Here is a 22419-nt window from a genome sequence, read left to right on the forward strand (position 1 = left end):
AGTGGAAAGGGGGCACGTGTGCTCTGGGGACAGAGGTGACCTGGACATTGGACCTCAGTGCTGGGTAAGGGATAAATGGATGCAGGGAAACACATATCAAAACCACAAGGAGATACCACTTCCCACCCACAAAGGAATGGCTATAATCAGAGACTCAGACATCATGGACCGGCAAGGATGTGGGGAAAGCAGCACTCATATACTGCTGGTGGAAATGAAAAATGGGGCAGTGTCCAGAATAGACAGCAAGTAGACTGGTGGTGGTTGCCCGAGGCTGGGGCGTGTGGGGAAGTGGGCGGAAGAGAGGAGCGGCTGCTGATGGACACGGGGTTTCCTTTAGGGTGACTGAACATCTTCTAAAATCAATTGTGGTAGTGACTGCACAACTCTGAAAATATTCTAAAAACCATGTATGCTTGAAATGGATGAATTGTACAATATGTGAATTCTACCTTTAAAAAATTTTTTATTTATTTATCTATTTGGCTCTGCTGGTTCTTAGTTGCTGTAAGTGGGATATTCATTGTCAAACGTTGTGCATGGGGAATCTTTTAGTTCGAGTATGTGGGATCTTTTTTAGTTACAGCCACTTAAACTCAGTTGCAGCCTGTGGGATTTAGTTCCCTGATCAGGGATCGAACCCCGGCTCCCTGCACTTGGAGCTTGGAGTCTCAGCCACTGAACCACCAGAGAAGTCCCTGAATTCTATCTCTTTGTTGTTGCTGTTGTCAGTGTCTCTCTTTTTTAGTACTTACTAATGTACGATTCATGGGGTCGCAAAGAGTAGGACACGACTGAGCGACTGAACTGAACTGGCTGAACTGAATGTATTTGGCTGTGCCGGGTCCTGGCTGTGGCACATGGGATCTGCTGCTGCAGCGTGCAGAATGGGTTAGCTGTGCCATGTGGGATCTAGCTCCCTGTTGTTGTTTAGTCGCTCAGTTGTGTCTGACTCTTTGTGACCCCATGGACTGTAGTCTGCCAGGCTCCTCTGTCCATGGGATTTTCCGGGCCAGGTTGTTGCAGAGGGTTGCCATTTCCTTCTCCAGGGGATCCTCCAGATCCAGGGATCAAACCTGCATCTCCACGTCTCCTGCATTGCAGGCAGGTTCTTTTACTGCTGAGCCACCGGAGAAGCCCCAATAGTCCCCTGACCAGAGATCAAACCTGGGTCCCCTACACCGGGACCTCGGAGTCCTAGCAACTGGACCACCAGTGAAGTCCGCTGGATTCTATCTTAATAAAGGTATTCAAGAAAAAAATGCAACACAGGAAGAGGGAACTCCTTGGTGGTCCAGTAGTTAGGACTCCGTGCTTTCACTGGCAACATCTCGAGAGCAAGCCAAAAAACCACACAAAAGACAAAAACCATCCCCCACCTCCAGAAATGAATGGATGTGAGGGCAGGGCCCCTGCGCCCAGGCCCTCCCACTGAGCCGAGTCTGGCCCGCAGGCGAGGTGCTGGTCCTGAGAAAGGAGCGCTGGCGGCTCTGCGGCAGCCTGGCGCTGGACCCCAAGGACCAGAAGTGGAGCTGCTGCAGAGGCTTCTACCCTTTCCACCACCCCACGCAGAGGTGCTGCCAAACCTGGGGGAAGTTCCTGGTCATCCCCATGGACCAGGAAAAGTCAGAGGCGGAAGACTGCAGGATGTACACCCAGAAAGCTCTAGGTAGGTCCTGACCCCGCTGGTAGCCTCTCTGTCTGCTCTGGGAGTCAGAGACCCTTTTCTCTCTCCTTCCTTCCTGGGAGCTCTGCCCTCCTCCAAGGGGTTGTCTGCTACCAGACAAGGGGTCTGTGCCAAGAAGTTAGTTGTGTTCCAGCTCCCTGCTGTGTGACCTCAGACAAGTGTTCTGCCCTCTCTGGGCCCAGTCTATTTGTCATCAGGGTAAGGGCATGAACTTCTCTTCCAAACAGAGTCGGGGGCGGCGCCTTTCAAAGTCGTTGGAAGTGACATCAGGGGCAGTCCCTCGTGTTCTGCCCTCCTCTGAGCCCCTCTCCGTCCCAGGTCCCAGATCCCCTTGTGTGTGTGTGTGTGTGTGTGTGTGTGTGTGTGTGTGTGCATGTGTGATGGGAAGTCCCCTGGGTGTCTCACAAGCATGGCCAACTCCAAACATAGGCAGGGGTGCGGGCTCCTGGTTTTTGGAGGTCGCCACCAGGTGGAAATCACCCAAGGGCCACTACACTGCAGTGGGGCCTGCTGCCTCAAGGGTCCCACAGACACTTCCAAGGTCACAGGCGGCCCTGTCTCTGAACTGGGCTGGTGGTGACCTGGGTGTTTACACAGTAAAACAAAGACTGATGATTAGATCTGTGTGCATTCTCAAGCAAACATGTCCTTGACAGAACAAGCCTGATACTGATGGGCACACATTCTGATCTGGCTTTAATGAAAAGCAAATTGCTGTGCTAACTGGCTAGAAATGCAGGACGTTCTTCTCCTCCTTCTGGCTGATTACATTTCATGAACAGGTGTTACAGAACAGGCACAACAAGAGCGATCTCCCTTCTTGGGATTGGAACCGCTATGGATCCAAGTGAACTTCTCCCAGGGACATGAGCCCCACCGGCCCTGTGAGAGGAGGTCCCCCGGGAATTGGGCACTAACCCGCAGTCACGGGTAGTATTCTGTGTTGCAGGGCAGCCTGTCCACCTGCCTTCTGAGTCACACTTGGGGAGGAAGGCAAGAACCTTGGAACCAACTCCATGCTTTGAGTGTGACTCACCACACCCAGGACCTTAAGTCTCACTGTGCAAGATCACACCAGGTAACTGATGGCACAGAGGCTGGGCTTAAATATACAGCAAAAACGTGATGGGTGAGGGTCCGCCCCTGAGTGTGGACAGCTCAGATGAGCTGTTGGTATCAGTGGTCTTGGTCTCTGCTCACCTGGAAAGTTGGGGAATGATGGGGCCACCATACTTCCCTTCGCCCCCAGACACCCTCTCCCCACTTTTGGCTTCCCTTCTCTGCTCCTGCAAGCTCAGTGCCTCTCCTCTGCTTCTGGTGGACACTGACTTTGGGCAGAGCCCTCAAGAGAGGAGGGGATAGGGACCTCCCTGGTGGGCCAGTGGCTGACTTTGCCTTCCAGTGCGGGGGGGCGGGTGGGTTGAATCCCTGGCCAGGGAACTAAGATGGACTCACGTGCCTTGGGCCGAAAAATCAAAACATAAAATAGAAGCAATATTGTAACAAAACTTAAAAATGGTCCACATCAAAAAAGCTTTAAAATAAAAAATTTTAAAAAGGCAGGGACAGGAGAAGGTGGAGGTGGGGCCTGTCTCCCCAGTCCCCTCTGTGGCTGGGCTGCAAGCTCTTAAGTCTGCCCATCTGGGTCCTGCTTCTGTTGCTCCCCCCCATCTTTTTTTTTTAAAGACATTTACAAATATTTCTTTATTTATTTTGGAGAAGGAAATGGCAACCTAGTCCAGTATTCTTGCCTGGAGAATCCCATGGGCAGCCTGGAGGGCTACAGCCCATGGGACTGCAGAGTCGGACATGATTGAAGAGACTTAGCATGCGTGCACTGGTTTCTTTCTTAGGGCTGGGTCTTCACTGCTGCAGCAGTCTTTCTCCAGCTGCCGTGCGCAAGCCTCTCACTGCGGTGGCTTCTCTTGTTTCAGGACGTGGGCTCTAGGCACGTGGGCTCAGTAGTTGTGGTGCAAGTACATAGTTGCTCCGAAGCATGTGAGATCTTAGTGCCCGGACTAGGCATCAAACCCGTGTCCCCTGCACTGGCAAGTGGGTTCTTAACCACTGGAGCGCCGGGGAAGTCTTCCTGGTGCCCGTCTGACATCTCCGGACAGTGTCCGGTCCCCGGGGATCTCAGCCCCCTGCCGGATCCCTCACCATACCAGCCCACACTTCGGTCCTGCACGGGCTTGAATAAACAAAACCAACGAACAAACGTGCAGGAAACACTCGCAGTTCCCAGGAGCTCTCCGGGGCCCCTGAGGTCCTGCACAAATCTGCCAGCCCAAGCTCATCTTGCCCCCACCCTGCTCCAGCCACTCCCACCACTCCCTGCAGCCACCAGATACTTGCGCAAGCTGTGCTCTTTACTAGATCATCCTTCCCTCCCACACTGCTGCTAGTGCCTAACAGAGGCTCACAGATCCATCCACCCTCACCTGGCCAAGGGGACCTGACGCCTTCTCCTCCAAGACTCCTTGGTCACTTAACATACAGATACAGAGCATTTTATAGAATGATTCCCACTTTATATTAATACATATGTGCATATCTACCAATATACATGGGGCTTCCCAGGTGGCGCGAGTGGTAAAGAACCTGCCTGCCAATGCAGCAGACCTGAGAGACAGGGGTTCGATCCCTGGGTGGGGAAGATCCCCTGGAGGAAGGCATGGCAACCCACTCCAGGATTCTTGCCTGGAGAATCCAGGGACAGAGGAGCCTGGTGGGCTACAGTCCATAGGGTCACACAGAGTCGGACACGACTGAAGAGACTTAGCACGCACCAATATATACACAATGCATAACTTTTTTCTGTACACACACATGCACGTGTGTGCATTTAGGATCATGAAATACAGCTAGAAGTTAACAATGATCATCTCTGGGTAGTGGGATTTTACAGATAATTTTTTTCATTTCATTGTTTTTCAGTTTTCACTGCTGTTTCTATAATGAACTCTGTTGTCTCCTAAATATGATTGGGAAATAACGTGATTGGAGTGAAATTCCTTTCTGTACTGACACCTTCAACTCCAGACTACCCAGTGCCCTCAGCTCGCAAGTCACGAAAAGCCATACCCTCCTTTCCGTGGCCCCAAGCCTTGTGTGATCTGGTTTCCCGCCTCTCGCCCTGCCCGCTAAGCTCCATGACTAAGCCATGGAGTCATCCCTTCTCACTCTCATCTTTGGGCCTTTGCACAAGCTGTTCTCTTTGCACCTGGACTTCACCCCATTTATGTTTTCCCTTTGTTGATAAGAATCTGTATCCTTTCACTGTAAGGCTGGGTCGGCTGTTCGGAGTCCTTAGCAGATAAATCATCAGGTCTGAGGGTGGTTTGGAGGACCCATGACACGGAGATTCAGGGATTCAACATGACTCTTGTAAAATCCTTCTCGCGGTGCCTGGAACCTAAGAAATGTGAACTGGAAGAGATTATGCTCTTCTGTGTCTTAGTCTCCTTCTCTGTAAAATGAAGGTTATTACCATTCTACACCCTTGGGGTGGGGATGCTTTCTAACCTGGGGCAAAGACGCTCTTCCCAGACAAGGAAGGAAAAGTAAGAGCCATAAAGGAAAAGATGGGAAAACCTGTTTATTAAAGTTGAAAAACTTTTGTAAAAGGACAGAAGACCTCACAAACAAGCACCAAGGATGAGCAAAGCAAACATTCTTTTGGGGGTGGGGAGCGGGGAGCTGTGCCCATGTGGCTTATGGGATCTTGACCAGGGATTGAACTGAGGCCCTCGGCAGTGAGAGTACGGGGTTCTAAGTACTGGACCGCCAGGCAATTTTCCAATGCAGGCATTTCTCACAGAATTGAAAGGTCCGATAAACAGCTGAAAATAAATATGCTGAGCCCCCTAGTGATCATCTGGGAAGCACAGACCACAGCCTCATGTCAGCCTTCTCACTCCAAGGCTCTAACAAGAGGTTTGCCAAAAAGTACCCCCATCTTGGGCTTCCCTGGTGGCTCAGTGGTAAAGAATCCGCCTGCCAGTGCAGGAGACATGGGTTCGATCCCTGGTTCAGAAGATCCCACACATCTGGGAGTAACTAACCCTGTGCACAACCACTGCGCCTGTGCTCTAGAACCCCGAAGCCCACACACCTAAAGCCTGAGCTCCGCAACAAGAGAAGCCACCGCAGTGAGAAGCCACACGTTGCAGTTAGGGAGCCCGGCTCCACGCAACTAGAGAAAAGGTCCTGGTGGCAACGAAGGCCCAGCACAGCCGTAAACACACACATGAATTATTTTGTTTAATGTCCCCATCTCAAATGAAGGGGCAGTATGCAAATTCTGTGTAGAGCACTTAGAGATCATAACAGAACAGCCTAAAAAGGGGGGATGTGGTATATTAAATAGTGGGTCCCGATCCCCGGATCTCGTGAATCTTATTTTATGTGGCAAAAAGGACTTTGCAGATGTGATGGAGTTAAGGATTTGAGATGGGGAATGAACCAAGATTATCCAAGTGGGCCCTAAATGCAACCCAAAGGGTCCCTGTGTGAGGGAGGCAGGGGGAGATTTGGTCACTGGAGTAGGAGGAAGGGATGAACACACCCAAGTCCCTAGAACATGTGACTGTTGCCTTATTTGGCAAAAGGATCTTTGCAGATGTGATTAAGGTTAAGAATTTTGAGGTGGTGTCATCTTAGCTTACCCAGGTGAGCCCTAAATCCAGTGACAAGTGTCCTTATATGAGAGGGAAGAGGAAAAGAAAACACAGACATACAGGGGAGGGGGCTATGTGAAGAAGGAGGGAGACAGTGGATTGATGCTGCTATGAGGCAAGGAAAGCCTAGAGCCACCAGAAGCTGGAAGAGGCGAGGAATGGGAACCTGCTCTCCCCTCAAGCCTTTGGAGGGAGCATAGTCCTGCCAACATTCCAGCCCAGTGATATTGATCTGTTTTCTGGCCTCGGGAATTGTTAAGAGAATAAATGTGTACTTCTGTTTTGAACTTTTTGTATTAGGGTATAGCCGATGAACAATGTTGTGGTAGTTTCAGGTGGACAGAAAACGGAGTCAGCCATACACATACATGTATCCATTCTCCCCCAAGCCCCTTGCCCATCCAGGCTGGCACACAACTTTGAGCAGAATTCCGTGTGCCATACAACAGGTCCTTGTTGGTTATCCATTTTGAATATAGCTGTGTGTAGATGACCACCCCAAAGTCCCTAACTGTCCCTGAACAACCATAAGTGTGTTTTTTAAGTCTGAGTCTCTTTCTGTTTTGTTAGGTCTAAACGTGTATTCTTTCAAGCCACCAAGTTTGCGGTAATTTGTTACAACCACCACAGGAAACTAATATGACTGGCTGATGACTTGAACAGATCTAATTATTATTGAATAATGGTATTAACAGATGCAATTATTATCTTTGCCAAAGAAGATGATGAGCATGGCCAATAAACACATATAAACATGCTCAACATCATATACCGTCAGAGAAAGACAAATTAAAACCACAATAATAACACAAGGAGCTCAGCCTGGTACCCTGTGATGACCTAGAGGGATGGGATGGTGGGTGGGATGGGAGGGAGGCTCAAGAGGGAGCGGATATATGTATACTTACAGCTGATTCATCATGCTGTATAGCAGAAACTAACACAACATTGTAAAGCAATTATCCTCCAATTAAAAAACATTAACTTTAAAAAGAAAAAAAAAACACAATCAGAGGAACTTCCCTGGTGGTCTAGTGGTTGAGAATCTGCCTTGCAATGCAGGGGACACGGGATCGATCCCTGGTTGCGGAAGATTCCACAGGCTGTGGAGTCACTAAGCCCTTGGGGTACGACTAGAGAAAGCTCACATTTCACAGTGAAAACTTAGCGTAGCCAGAAAAAAAAAAGAAAGAAAAGGGAAACATGTAATGGGAAAAAAATGGCCCAAGGTTAGAAACAGAGTTTTGAAAATCTGGAAAAAATTAACTGCTCAATAAAATGTGACATGACTACTCTTTCACCATAGACTACTAAACATGCTATGAAAATACCCGTGTCCAGTTGAGGAATTACCTTCTCTCCAGCAACACAGAGGAAAGCCACGAGAAGTCTCTGGAAAATCCAGGCCCTCCACACCCCCAGCAAAATGAAGTAGGCTTGTCCTGTCTTTAACTGAGAGGCCAGGGTTACTTGGGATGAGCCATCAGACAGACTGTGGGAGTGGATTAACTTCCTGCGGCTCCCGTAACACATTAGTATGAACAGGATGGCTTAGAACAACAGAAGAAAACGAAGCAAGGCAACCACCACCCAGAGACTTACTCTCTCACAGTTCTGAGGGACAGAAGTGCAGAGTCGGCATCACCGGCCCCAAAACCAAGCTGTGAGTGGGCTCCACTCACTCTCAGAGCCTGAGGGGAGAATCCGTCCTCTTTTTGTTTGTGTTCATCATGCCCTGAGGCCCGCTTGTTCAACGTCCTGGTCATCTATCACCTGTTCTTCAAGTCTGCATCTCCATTAAAATAAATGAGGAAACTGGGGTTCTGAGAATAACCTTCTCTGGGCCACACAGGGAAAGGGCTAGGGTCAGAATGTGTCTCTCTTGCCTCACAGCACAATGTTCACACCACTACCGCCACACCATGCTCTGAGATCAGCTCTCCAGATGTTAACTATAAAATAGCCCAGTGTTAATAAACAGTAAAATCCCGACTGTCTTCTTTTAAAGTTCATGTTAAATATATCAACTTAAATATTTTCAGCTCAAAGACCATGACAATTGTTCATGGAAGACCCAATCAGAAACCTTCTTTGGTATGACCCTTGATAAATACGGAAGGGCTTTTATGTGCCTTGTCAACCCTAATGAAAATTATAGTAATCATTTTTTAATTGGTTCAATAAGAACCTTTTTATTTATTTATTTATTTATTTATTGGCCCTGCCAGACAGCTTCCGAAATCTTAGTTCCCTGACCGGAGATTGAACCCATGCACCCTGCAGTGGAAATGTAGAGTCCTAACCACTGGACAGCCAGGGAATTCCCCGCAGTCGAATTTTTATTCTGTGTTAGAGAGATGCTGAATTTAAGGAGAAAGAGCTTATATGATAAATATTTTGTGACATGTACATGAGAAGATTCAGCTAGGTGAAGGAGCGTTTTCAGATGTCTTTCAGATTTAATGTTGTTCAGTCATTTAGTCGCTAGGTCATGTCCGACTCTTTTGAGACCCCATGGACTGTAGCCTGCCAGGCTCCTCCATCCATGGGATTTCCCAGGCAAGAATAGTGAGGTGGGTTGCCACTTTCTTCTCCAGGGGATCTTCTCAACCCAGGGATCAAACCCGCACTGGCAAGCAGGTTCTTTACCAGAGTCACCTGGAAAGCCCAGAACACTGCTGTGCGGCTAGCCAAAGGGGAGAATCTACTCCCTGCCTCTTCCGGCTTCTGCTGACCGCTTCATTCCTTGGCTGGTGCCTGTATCCCTCAGTCTCTGCCTCCATCTTCACATCACCTTCTTCTCTGGGTGTGCAACCTCCCTCTGACTGTCTCTTATGAGCACACTGTAAAATCTCTTTCTCACAGTACCTTTAATTTGATCATGTCTGCAAACATTTTTATGGGATGAGATCACATTCGTGGAATGCAGGGACTGGGTCCGAGGCTCTTTGGGGGCCACCACTTGTCCACTGTAGGGTGGGAGGGCCTGGAGGCTACAGGTTGGCTGGGGTTAGCCCAGGTACGTTGTGAAACTCATGGATTCACTGACTCAGCAAATGCAGGAGTGTTGGTGGGTGACAGAGGTCTCATATCACACAAGACTGTGGAGACAGTAAAAAGATCAGTGCTGCAGGGGGTCAGGGTAGGAGAGGGACCAATGGATAAGTGGAGCACAGGGGGGAATTTTAGGGCAGTGAAACCATTCTGCATTTTATAACAGTGGATGTCATTATAAACTTGTCCAAACTCATAGAATATACAATACCAAGAGTGAACCCTAATGTAAACCATGGACTTTGGTAATATATCAATATTGATCTCTCAATTGTAACAAATATACTAAAACAAGATGTTAATGGGGCAATTATACGTGTGTATGGGGGAGAGGATACGTGGGAATTCTCCATATTTTTAAAAATACCTTGTATTTATGCATTTGGCTGTGAAGGGTCTCAGTTGCATCATGTGGGCTCTTCACTATGGCGGGCAGGCTTCTCTCTAGTTGTGGTGTGGGGCTTATCACCACCAGGCAAGTCAGATCCTTGACCCCCGCATCCTGAGTTACAACCCAGATTCTTAACCACTGCGCCACCAGCGAAGCCCTTTCTGTACTTTCTGCTCAATTTTCCTATAAGCCTTCTTGTTGTTTAGTCACCAGGTCATGTCTGACTCTTCTCTGACCTCCATGAGCTATAGCCCATCAGGCTCCTCTGTCCATGGGATTCTCCAGGCAAGAATACTAGAGTGGGTTGCCATGCCTTCCTCCAGGGGATCTTCCCAACCCAAGGATCGAACCCTTGTTTCCTGAATTGGCAAGCGGATTCTTTACCACTGAGCCACCTTGGGAAGCCCTTCTGTAAGCCTAAAGTCTCTCAAAAAATAAAGTCTATTAATTCTGTAAAATGTATATCAAGGGACAGAGGTACTCAGATAAGTCTGCAAACAAGGACGAGGCTATCAGTTTGCCTTGAAGAGACCAAAAAATATTTTCAAGCTCTTGGCATTCAGAAGACCTGGTGTTGGTGCAGGACGGACAAACGGTCGACAGAACAGGACCAAGAAGGAGGTACTTGTGTCTGGGTAGCGGACGCTGCTGTCCAGGATCAGATGAGGAGGGAAAGGTGTGCTATTCCACGCACTCCGAGACGCCAGCCCTCATACATCTGGAAGCTGAGGCTCACAGACCGCACCCAACCTTACACTCATCAGAAACCAAAACGCAACGCAACACAAGTTCAGTGAACGAAAAGCGCAAAGGCAACATTAACACAAATATGAGAAGAACGGAGACGTTGAAGATATAAATTCTTAGGGTAGGGAAGCCCTTCTCAAATAAACACAGAAACAAACAAACAAAACTAGTGCCTGAAAGGAAAAAGACTCATAGATTTGGTTACTTTAAAATGAAAAAAGTTCAGCAGGACAAAACACACCAGAAATGAACATTAATTCACAGACAATGAAAACAGGCATCTTTCAAAAGCAGTATAAATGTCCAATAAGCAGCGGAAAAGATGTTCATCTTATGGGTTAAAACAAGACAGTACAAATTAAAAGAATAATGAAATTCCCCCGTGCACTTGTGTGGGTTGGAAATTTTTTTAGTTTGATCCCTGCAAGTGTCGACAGTTCCTCCGACACTTCACTGAGACTTTAGGGGGCATTCTTTTCTCGGCCATGCCATGCAGCAGGCAGGATCTTAAGTTTCCCTAACAGGGATCGAACCCACGTTCCCTGCAGTGGAAGCGCAGAGTGCTAACTACTGGGCAACCAGGGAAGTCCCTACGAGGCATTTTTATATTAACTATAAATGTCTTTGGCTTCCCTGGTGGCTCTGTTGGTAAAGAATCCACCAGCAACGCGGGAGACCTGGGTTCGATCCCTGGGTTGGGAAAATCCCCTGGAGGAGGGCATGACAACCCACTCCAGTATTCTTGCCTGGACAATTCCATGCAGAAGGGAGCCTGGCAGGCTACATTCCATGGGGTTGCAAAGAGTCAGACATGCCTGAGTGACTGAGCACACAGCTCAGCATAAATGTCTTTAAGGGTATTTGCTTCTTTCAGCTCTGGGCATCTTCCTGAGGAAATGCTCATGCTGGCCACAGAGGCGTGGGCAGATCCCTGACTGTCACAAGAGGGAAGAGGGGGACAGCGCCCGTGCCCACGAAGGGAGATCTTTAGTAGACGTGTCACGGCCAGACCACTCCCAAAAGGGTTCTTGCCAACGTGTTCCCCCCACCACCACTGGAAACAAGAATCCTTTTAGGGAGGGAACTTTGGTCTCTCTGAAGTGGCTGCACTTTAGGACGACACTGTACAATTTCCAAATATAAACATCGAGGTACAGGGATCTGACCCCTGAGAGAGACAGAGCCCACTGAGCTCATGTACCCCCAAAACCAGGTCCATATGAGCCCTGACTTGGTGGAGGCGCTTCTGGGGGGCCTGGCCTGAGCACTGCTGTTCCAGGGGTGAGGAGAGCCCTAAGACTAGGGTCCCAAGTCCAAGCCCACCACCTCCAGATGCCTCCTTCCTCCAGGGTGTCCCAGATGGACCCCAGGAGGGTCCCCTGATGGAGGCATGCTGGAGATAAACAATGTCAGTTACACAGTGTGAGGAGAGAACCCAGGACCAGCCCCCACCCGCTACAATTCAAAATAACCGAAGCCTGCCAGAGGGCACCCAGATCTGAGACAACCGTGGGGAAGGGTAAGGGGAAGGCTATCCATATCTACTCACACTGGTTCTCCTGCAGCCTCAGACCCTTGGCAACAACGTGTCCCTTCTCGGTACACAGAGCAAAAACCTTGAAGCCATCAGTGACTCACCATCTCTCATCCCTGAGCACATTCTGTCTGCTCTACCTTTGAATTATTCATCTGCCCAGAATCCCACTTCTCCCTACCCCCACTGTCTCCACTCCCTGGACATTCACAGTAGCCTCTTCACTGGGCTGGCAGCTTCCAGTTTTGCCCTGCGCTCATAGTGTGTAACAGGGCTCCTGTTAAAACTAAGCCAGCTCACATCCTCCTCCACTTAGAGCCCTCCCTTGGCTCCTGCTCACCACACAGTAAAAGGCAAAGTCTTCACCATGGCCCAAGGCAGCCTGCTTTACGGAGGTTAGTGTAATTCATACCTATGTGTATGCTTTCCTTAAAAAAAACAACAGTGAATAGAAAGTAACACGGTTCATCACACACCAGTAAGGGCAATTATTGTTTAGCGAAATTTTGTTCTAACAAGATATGTATGACATTAACATTGTTGTCATTCCATCACCCAGTCACGTCCAACTCTTTGCGACCCCATGGACTGCAGCATGCCAGTCCATCACCATCTCCCAAAGTTTGCTCAAGCTTCACGTCCATTGCTTCGGAGATGCCATCCAGCCATCTCATCCTCTGACGCCCTCTTCTCTTTCTGCCCTCTATCTTTCCCAGCATCAGGGACTTTTCCAGTGAGTCAGCTGTTCCCATCAGATGACCAAAATACTGGAGTTTCAGCTTAAGCGTCAGTCCTTTCAATGAATATTCAAGGTTAATTTCCCTTAAGATTGACTGGTTTGATCTCCTTGCTGTCCAGGGGACTCTCAGGAGTCTTCTCCAGCACCACAGTTCAAAAGCGTTAATTCTTCAGCACTCCACCTTATATAACACATGATAGTAACATACATATGTTTTATGATACAATGGATTTTATGTTTATGATACATATTAGGTATATGATACATATTTATCAGTAGTTTTTCTAAATGCAACACAATGAAACAGGAGATATCAGACTACACGGCACATATTAAGGGTAAATTACTGAAATGTTCATTGCAGTGATAAATTTACACACACACAACACACACAACATGTCTGTTATATGACATATCACATAAAATGTTTTTATATTCCATTATATACTATGTCACAAAATACAGGAATTACACAATGTATATCCAGCATGGAGGGTGAGTTGTGAATTATTATACATATATATGGTGGATTATACAAAATATAGGTCTTATTTCACCTTGTAGATTGAGATGGAGACTCTGCAATCTGAGAACGGCAGGGTTATTGCAGCGTCTCTAGGAAGTAGCTCCCGTAGATGGGGACTGGAGGAGTGACGGAAGCACGACCAGGCAGGGGGGCATAAGAGCTGACCTAATGGGCGTGTGGGAGCTGGTTGGCCCCTCCAGAGTTGTGCCAACTGAGGCAAGGGGGCCAGCCTTTGTCCTCTTGAGCCCTTTGCCCATCCTTCTTCCCTTGCTTACTCTGTTCCAGGGGTCAGTAAACTCTTTTTATGTAAAGGGCCAAATAGTAAATATTTGCATCTTTGAAAGCAAAATGGTATTTTTCACAAATGACTCAACTCTGTCATTGCCATGCAAAAGCAGCCATAAAAAGACATAAACAAATGAGTGTGGCTGGATTCCAATAAATCTTTATTCCCAAAGACAGGCAGCACCAGGCCCTTAGTCTGCTGACCCCAGCCCTGTTCTCATAGCAGAGCCTCTTGCAGGTCCAGGAAGAGGCAGACCCCACACCGTTGCAGGGCCTGCTAACCCTTTCTCACTCTGGAGACTGCCAACAGGGCTCCTCGCATCGCCTCCCTTCATCTCCATTACTCCTGGACACTTTCTTCTCAGCCCTCATTACCCAGGCCCGGATTAGTTTTTGTTCTTTCCTCCTTCCTGTTTTTGGCTGTGCTGGGCCTTCGTTGCGGTGCACGGCTCTCTAGCTGTGGCACATGGGCTCAGGAGTCGTGGCTCGAGGGCTTAACTGCCCCAAGACATGTGGGATCTCAGTGCCCACCCGACCCCCAGGAATCGAACTCACATCCCCTGCGTTGGAAGGTGGACTCTACCACTGAGCCACCAGGGAAGATCCTAGTTTTTTTCCTTTACTGTCCCTGCACTAGCTGGTGGCTCTGTGGCAACAGCAACCTCGTCTAGTTCCAGGTTGACTCCCAGCTGCTAGACAGAATGGGGCCAGGAGCGCAGTAAACATGTGTCCAGTAAGCGGGTAGATGGTGCCCTCTCCACCCTCCTCTGGACATGCTTCTCCTCCCCTTCTGCCTACGGGGGCTGGGGGACCCCAGCCTGGCCCCACAGCATCACAGCGGTCAGCTCAGCAATGGGCAGTGGGTCAGGTGGGGGCTTTAGGAAGTCCATTTTCTCCTGGGGTGGCTCTCCCCAGGCAAGGGCCTGCCCAACGGGGAAAACAACATGGGGGCCAACAGGGCCCGCCAGATGACAGAGGCAGAGTCCTCAGGACACCAGATGAGGCTTTTGTGAGCCACTGTTGAATTTGCTTCTGATGGCTTACAGGAGTCCCTCCTTCCCAAATAACCACAGGGCAGATAACACTGGACTGTAAGCCCCCTGCGGGTAGGGTTGGGGCTGTCTCCTTCACAGCTGGGTCACCAGCTCTGCACAGAGCACGGTGAGGAACATGGTGGGCACCTTGGTGACAGTTTGTTGGTCAGGCGCGGCAACACCCAGGGATCAAGCTCCTGCCGCATGCAGTGGATGCGCACAGTCTGAACCCTGGACCACCAGGCAACTCCCTTGGTGACAGTTCTTCGAACGAAAGAGTAAACGAAGGACAGGTTTTCTAATGTTAACAGGGATTTTTAAATGTGGGGGAAAAAATACACCAACTTGAAGACAGCCAATTTGAATTACAAATTTATTCTAACCCCTTTTCCCAAGTCACAAATAGATACAAAATTTTAGCTAGCAGGAAACCAGAGCGATGAGCCATCCTCTGGTCTTGTGCGTTTTGGGGGGGATTCTTCCCCCTCACATGCGCTGACCCCGCCCGCACGCAGCGGGTGAAGCGGCTACATCCCACGACGTCTCGCTGCGCGTGAGAATGCGTCAGGGCTGAGTTCTGAGTCCGAGATGCGAGAGCAGCACTATGTCAGGGTCAGGGCGGCACAGGGGGTAGGAGCTCCAACCCAGACTGCCCGTCTTCTCGTCCCACGTCTGCTTCTTCCCCTCCTGTGTGACCCTGGGTAGGTGACTTTCCCTCTCTGTGCCTCAGTTTCCTCATCAAGGAAACAAAGAAAATAATGTTATGCCAACTATATGAAGCACTTAGAACAGTGTCCCGTGCCTAACTGGAATTCAATAATTAACTCCACCAGAGGCTTCCCTTGTAGCTCAGTTGGTAAAGAATCTGCCTGCAATGCACGAGACCCGGATTCGATTCCTGGGTCAGGAAGATCTCCTGGAGAAGGACATGCCAACCCACTCCAGTATTCTTGCCTAGAGAATCCCATGAAGAGAAGGGCCTAGCAGGCTACAGCCCATGGGGTTGCAAGAGTCGGACATGACTTAGCAACTAAACCACCACCACCACCACTCTGATAATGACCGCATCTAACTGACGAGAGGTCACTGACATTGATGTCACTGACACTGACGTGATGTGGGGGGCAGTTAAAGTCCCTGGCCTCCAGAAACCCTGATCCAGAGATGTATCAGTGCCAGAGTGGACCCACCCCCACCAGAGGTAACCATGAAAACAGGTACTGAGCTGGCTCACCTGGCTCCATCAACCACTCCATCATCCTGTGGCAGCTTTGTCTCTTGCCTTCACCATTTAACCTACTCAAGTCACTTCCAATTTTAAAAGTATCCCTACCTGGGCCCACCTCCTCAGCTCCCTCTATATCAGTGGAGGCTCTTCTAGAAGGAATTAAGATGCTGCCTCAGAACCCCAGTTTCTTGGTTTTCTATCTGGGTAGATCTTGTGTCCATATGGTTTTCACTCCCCTGGGGAAGGGAGGTGAGGGAGGAAGGGAGAGAAAGCTGGCCCCTCCCACTCCACCTACAGCTGCTGGGAAATAGATATGGAATGGGTCTCACCTCATTTGGCAAATGCTAAGATCCTGAGTGGAATGGGGGGCTGTTCTGATAGAGAATTGCACCCCCTCCTTTCGCTACTGTGTAGAGATCTCTGCCCCCTCCCCAAGTAGTCCACCTCCCTCTCATCTTTCTTCTTGCTTCTCTCCTAATTTTAATAAGCCTTGTACCCGTTTTGGAGATCAGCTCATGATTCTCAAACACATCCTTCAGCTGACTTTCTCACTCCAGGGCTCCTTTAAGTAAGCAACATCTACAGCCTGAAAGGGGCTTCCCAGGTGGCTCAGTAGTAAAGAATCCGCCTGCCAATGCAGGAGACACAGGTTTGATCCCTGGGTCAGGAGGATTCCCTGGAGAAGGAAATGGCAACCCATTCCGGTATTCTTGCCTGGAAAAGCCCATGGACAGAGGAGCCTGGTGGGCTACAGTCCATGGGGTCGCAAGAGTTGGATACGACTTAGCGACTAAATAACAGCAACAGCCTGAAAGACAGAATGCTGACTGGTGGGGCCCAGACCCCTCCCGCTTCAGAGGTGAGTCTTGGAAGAGAAGCCACGTTGTGAAGGATGGTTCCTGGACTGTTCCTCTCACCCTTGTGCTTCCCCAAATGTCCCATGGGGTTGGCAGGAGTCCCAAAGGACTCCTGGGCTGCCTCACCCAGGAAGTTATGGGAGCTTATTTGCAAAGAGTCTTTGATGTAATTAAGTCAAGGATCTTGACGTGAAATCATCCTTGATTTAGGGTTAGCCCTAAATCCAATGACAGGAATCTTCACAAGAGACAGGGAGGAAGAGAAGGCCATGGGAAGATGGAGGCAGAGGCTGGGGACATGTGGCCAACAAGCCAAGGGATGCCTGAGGCCACAGAAGCTGAAGAGGCAAGAAAGCGTCCTCCCCTAGAGCCTGTGGAGGGAGGGAGATCTGTGAACACCCTCATTTCAGATCTCTGACCTCCACAACTCGTGTAGTTGTGGGTTTTTGTGGGGTTTTTTTGGTTTGTTTTGGCCGCCCTGCAGCATGTGGGATCTTAGTTCCCCAACCAGGGACTGAACCTGCGTCCCCTGCACTAGAAGCACAGAGCCTTCATCCCTGGACCACTAGGGAAGTCCCTAAACTCCTGTTGCTTTAAGCTACCGAGTTTGTGGTAATTTGTTATGGCAGTCCTGAAAACTGATAACAAAGGTAAGACCCAACTGGTAGCTAAGCTAAGCCCAGTGGGATGGAGGTGGGACTTGGGGATTGGAGGCAGGAGGGTAACGCTGCGTGAACGGGGGCTGCTGGACCAGAGCCCCATGAGAGGAGGGCAAGAGCACAGAGATCTACAGATCTGACGGACACGGGGATGTGGTCATCTAATCCAGGGCAGTCCCCTGAGTGACGCCACTGAAGAAGACGGTGGGAAGGCAGCAAAGGCCTGGGACTCTGAGGACAGGTAACCAGAGGGCTGAGGCTGCAAAGACAGGCCAGACTAGCCACTGGCAGGACCCAATTTTCCACCAGAAGAGGGAGTGGTAGGGCACTACTGGAAGACCCTGCACAGCCATTCCAGTGGGTTGTGCCCTAGACCAAAGGAAGGGGGTGGCGGTTGGTTCTGTTGGTAAATCCCATTTGAGTGTCTTGGGGGAAGAGACCATGGATCAGGTTAAGGGGAAAGATATAATATTTGACCGATCAACTGTAAGCCAAGATCCCCTGTGTTTTCCCCTCAAAGAGAGGAGTGGTGCCCAGAGAGCCCGCCTTAGAAGGTGAGGGAGGCAGAAGTGCATTGAACGACCCTGCATTCCCTCACAATGGCTGGTGCCACCTGACAACGGGAAGGAGGCATTCTGATGTCAAGAATGAGCGTCCCAGGGAAATATAATACTGATCACCATAAACGGGGGGCTGGCAGGTTGATCTGGCTCAAGTCCGGTTCCAGGTCTTCTGCCAGAGGAGTGAGCCTGCTGTCCTGCTGGCTGGGCCCGGGGCTGGCGCGGTTTGGAGTGGGTGGGAGGGGTGAGCACTGGACTGCACCACCTGAGTCAGAGGCCGGAGAGGCCGCGTTGTAACGCTGCACCTGCCGGCCACTGGTCACAGTAGGAAAGTATCACGGGTCAGCAGCAGGGTGACCTAAGCCAAGTTCCATCCATCCACACCCTGGTGGTTTCCCCTGGGCCAGCACAGGCAAGGGTAACGCAGGGAGAAGGCCACATCAGGGCACACAAGGCCGCGCCCAAGTTCAGGCTTCAGCAAGCTCCTACTTCTTGGGTGAGGACGCTGCCTGGGACGTGGACGCGGCCCTGGGGGTGGACGGCGGGTCCCCGGCGCGCAGCTGGGTGCGCACCTCTCGCATCTCCGCCTGCAGCTCCTCCAGGGCGCCCGGCGACGGCGCCGCCTGCACCTGCGCCTGCAGGGCCTCGAGGGCCAGCGCCAGGTGGCCCACCTCGGCCCGCATCGCGTCCCAGGCGGCGCGCTGCTCCTCCTCCTTGCGCCGCTGCTGCGCCTGGTGGCGCCAGTACTCCAGCACCAGGCAGCTGCCGCCCACGATGAAGATGGTGGCCTCGCCCAGCAGCTCAGCGCCCAGCTCGGCGGCCGCCTCCTCGTTCAGCGGCTTAATGACCGCGCCCCGGAAGCCCATGATGCGCATCTTGGTCCGCATCTCCACCCAGTGGTACACTGCGGGGGAAGAGAGGGGTCAGGTTGTGCACTCAGGGCCCCCTGCCACCCCCGTCCCTCCACGCCTCGGTGTCCAGGTCAGAGAACTGGGGACACAGCAGCCAAAATCACCAGGGAGGTGCTTTAAAGAAGGCCCTGCCCCTGGCCTGGTCTGAGGAACGCCAAGTTACCCCTATTGGGGTGACCCTGAGGGCATCCTTTAAATTTCCCAGAAGATTCTGGCAAGGGGCCAGGAATGAGAAACTGTGCTCCAGAGGGGAGGTTCTGAGACTGGGGACCAAGCTCCTGGAAGGTCACTAGGAGCTTCCAGGGCTCAAAGTCCCAGGAGGTGTAAAGAAAAAGTCAACTGCTGAGAGCTTAACTCCTGCTTGTCCCTCAAGCCACCTCCCTGGGTACCATCACCCCGCCCACTTGAGAGAGGCAGAACCCTTTCTTTCCAGATCTTCCCCAAATGCAGCTGCGGCGCTGGAGTTGTGGGGGGGCACCTCCAGGATCCAAAGAAAGGGCAGCTGAAATGTGGGAATGGACGCTAAGCGACTGTGAGCAGAGGGTACCCAAGCCTCTGCAAGTCTGGCTCCCAGCCTAGATCTTCATCGACTCTGAAGATGGAGCTCCCCACAATAAGGTTCTGGGCACATATCCTGGAAGAAGCTCAGAGCTGACTGATGCTGCCGGAACAAAAAACTTCCTGGCCTAGCTGTTTCTTTGTGAAGGAAGATTCTCAGTGTTTGAGTCTTAGAAACCAAGGCAGAGTCGATGCTGAACCCCGACTCACTCATATGACAGTTACCATTCATCCAAGGACACTTGGGATTATTGGGTGTGATGCCGTTTTCTGGCTCATCTGGAGATTCATTTTCCTTCCTCTCATTTTACTTTTAATGTTTAATAACTACCCAGAAAATGTAGAACACATAAAATGTTTTAATTAATTGTGAACTAATAATTTTAGTTTTTGGACCAATAATTTTAAATGCAATTCAAACCAGAAGAAAATATTTTAACATTTAGAACCTTACACAGGAAATTAAACAGATTCAAATTTGAATTTCTGTACATATTTTGGTTGCTGATACATCATTCATTAGACAGAATTCTTCGGGGAATGAAACTGTAAGTATAATTTCAAGGACAGAAAGGGACAACATAAAATTTGACTGTAAAAGAGGAACTTGCTCTTTTTTTTTTTCCTTATAAACTGGGCAACGGCAGGCACCAAATCACAAGAGGATGTGGATTTCGGTAATCCACAAAGAATCCTTCAAAGAAAGGATGCTCCAGGTGTTTGAAAATGTTGTATTCCTAACGCAACAGAAATGATATCTTTTGTATTTCCTATTGGTCCCCAGCCACACCACAAGAGACGAGCACCTCGCCTTTCCCTGACCCCTCTGCTCCCCATTCCTACAAGGGGTTTGTAATATTTATTTTATTCTTATATTTACACTCTTCTCACCATCCCCCTCGGCTCCCAACCTGGCCGAGGAGGAAGCCAGCAACCCCTCTTCCCCTCTCCACTTCGCACCCCGCAATCTCCTTAGGCCAGACCATTCTTTCTCAAGATCAAGGTTTAACACACTGGCTGTTCAGGGGCTATCGTACAGTCCCTTGCACTCTGTACATCAGACAAGTCAGAAAAATGAAAATAAATGGCATACACAAGGCAACAATCATGGAGACACTGTTCGGTGTGACGTGACTATGCTAGAAAGGAGCCCCTGTGATGGGCTGTGTGAGGGCGGGGACCGCCTGGCAGAGGGGTCTGGATGCCTTGATGCGTCCTCAGGATCAAGGTCAGCCAGCTTCTCTACTCTTACTCCATGGAGCACATGTCAGTTTGCTCTCAACTGGACGATGATTTTCTAGGATGACTTGACTTTCTCTTGCATGACAGTTCTCAAACTGCATATCTCATCCCATAAGTGGGTCATGAGGTCAGTGTGGCTGCACAAACTATTATTAAAAATATAAGCAAGAACGTAATCTTTAGGGAACTGGTGACTGACCCTGGTCAGGTATGATGATAACCACTTGCATGACCTGTGTCGCAATAGGAGGTCCTGATAAGGAATGAGGTACTGCCTCCAAATACTAACCTGGAGAATTCAGAAGGGACCAAAGGAGAGAGGATACGCCCGCCCGCAGCGTGTCCTGTAAAATTAGCCCAGAATTCAGGAGGAGCCCAAGGAGGAGGGTGAGTGCTAAGTCACTTCAGTCATGTGTGACCCTTTGCAGCCCCATGGACTGTAGCCTGCTAGACTCCTCTGTACATGGGATTCTCCAGGCAAGAATGCTACAGGGAGTTGCCGTGCCCTCCTCCAGGGATTCCCAACCCAGGGACTGAATCCGAGTTGCTTACGCCTCCTGCATTAGCAGGCAGGTTCTTTACCACTAGCGCCACCTGGGAAGCCAGTGGAGGAGGGAGGAGATGATATACCCTGCCAACCTCTCAGAAGCTCTCACGCTGGAATTCACCTTGGCTAAGTGATGCACGAACCACCAGGGAGGAGCCTGAGTCAGAATGATTGGTCAGAGGCCACCGGGAAACTAACCCCATCACCATAAAACCTGAGACCTCGAGCCACGTGGCAGAGCAGTCCTCCTGGGTTCCCTTACCCTTCTGATCTCCACCCAGGTGCCCCTACCCAATGTTTTGCTTTGTCAGCACGTGTGTCTCCTCCGACAACGCATTTCCAGGTGTTAGAAAAGAGCACACTCTTGGGCTCTGGAAGGGGTACCCCTTCCTGCAACATAACAGAAAATATTAGATGGACTTGGAGGCATTACCCAAGTTGGTCAAAGACAGATACCCGATGATCTCATTTACATGTGGAACTAAAACAACAGCAGCAAAAAACCAAGCTCATCGATATAACAACAACAAAAAAGAAGACAAAACATCCAAGCCAATCTCATGTACTCATGGCAAGGACTGTTTCACAAAACTGTTATTCTTGTTTTGTGTGGGACTATATGACTGTGTGTGCGACTGGAACATGGGCAAAAGGCTGAAAGCCACTGTCCTAGACTTTGGTTGGAATCCCCAAATCTACAGATCATGTTTAGGACAGTGACATCTTCCCAACACTGAGCCTTTCAATCCACGTGTATGGTCTCTCTCTCCACTTAGCTTCACATTCTTTCTGCCAGCCTTGTACTTCTCTAATTTTATTTATTCCTAGGTACTAATAGTTTTGCCATTATTATTCATGGTATTTTAAACTCCATTTTCCATTTGGCTGGGCTGGTACACAGTGATGATACAGTTGAGTTATGTAAATAACTTTCTCTCCAGTGAGCCCCCCCCATCCATTCTTTTTTTCCCTTTTTAGTGAAATATTACTTACACAAAGTATACAAATGTTAACTGTAGAGCTAGATAAGTTTTTTTTAATCTTTATTTTGTACTGGGGTATAGCTGATTAACAATGTTGTGATGATTTCAGGTGAACAGTGAAGGGACTCAGCCATACATATACATGTACCTGTTCTCCCCCAAGAGCTGGATAATTCTGTAATATGTAAGCACCACCTA

The 22419-nt window shown here is 49.6% G+C and overlaps 1 protein-coding gene across 1 annotated transcript in view; it reads right to left on the reverse strand.

Moving 5' to 3' along the window:
- Positions 1-18465: 18465 nt before the first annotated feature.
- The window catches only part of LOC138097078 (optic atrophy 3 protein-like), a 32790-nt gene continuing 28836 nt past the window's right edge, over positions 18466-22419 (reverse strand). Inside the window, exon 2 of the mRNA XM_068993307.1 lies at positions 18466-18884. Coding sequence (XP_068849408.1) covers positions 18466-18884 — 419 coding nt within the window. The remainder of the gene's footprint in view (positions 18885-22419) is intronic.

The sequence above is a fragment of the Capricornis sumatraensis genome, chromosome 20 (genome assembly GCF_032405125.1).
Source record: "Capricornis sumatraensis isolate serow.1 chromosome 20, serow.2, whole genome shotgun sequence".
Lineage (NCBI taxonomy): Eukaryota > Metazoa > Chordata > Mammalia > Artiodactyla > Bovidae > Capricornis > Capricornis sumatraensis.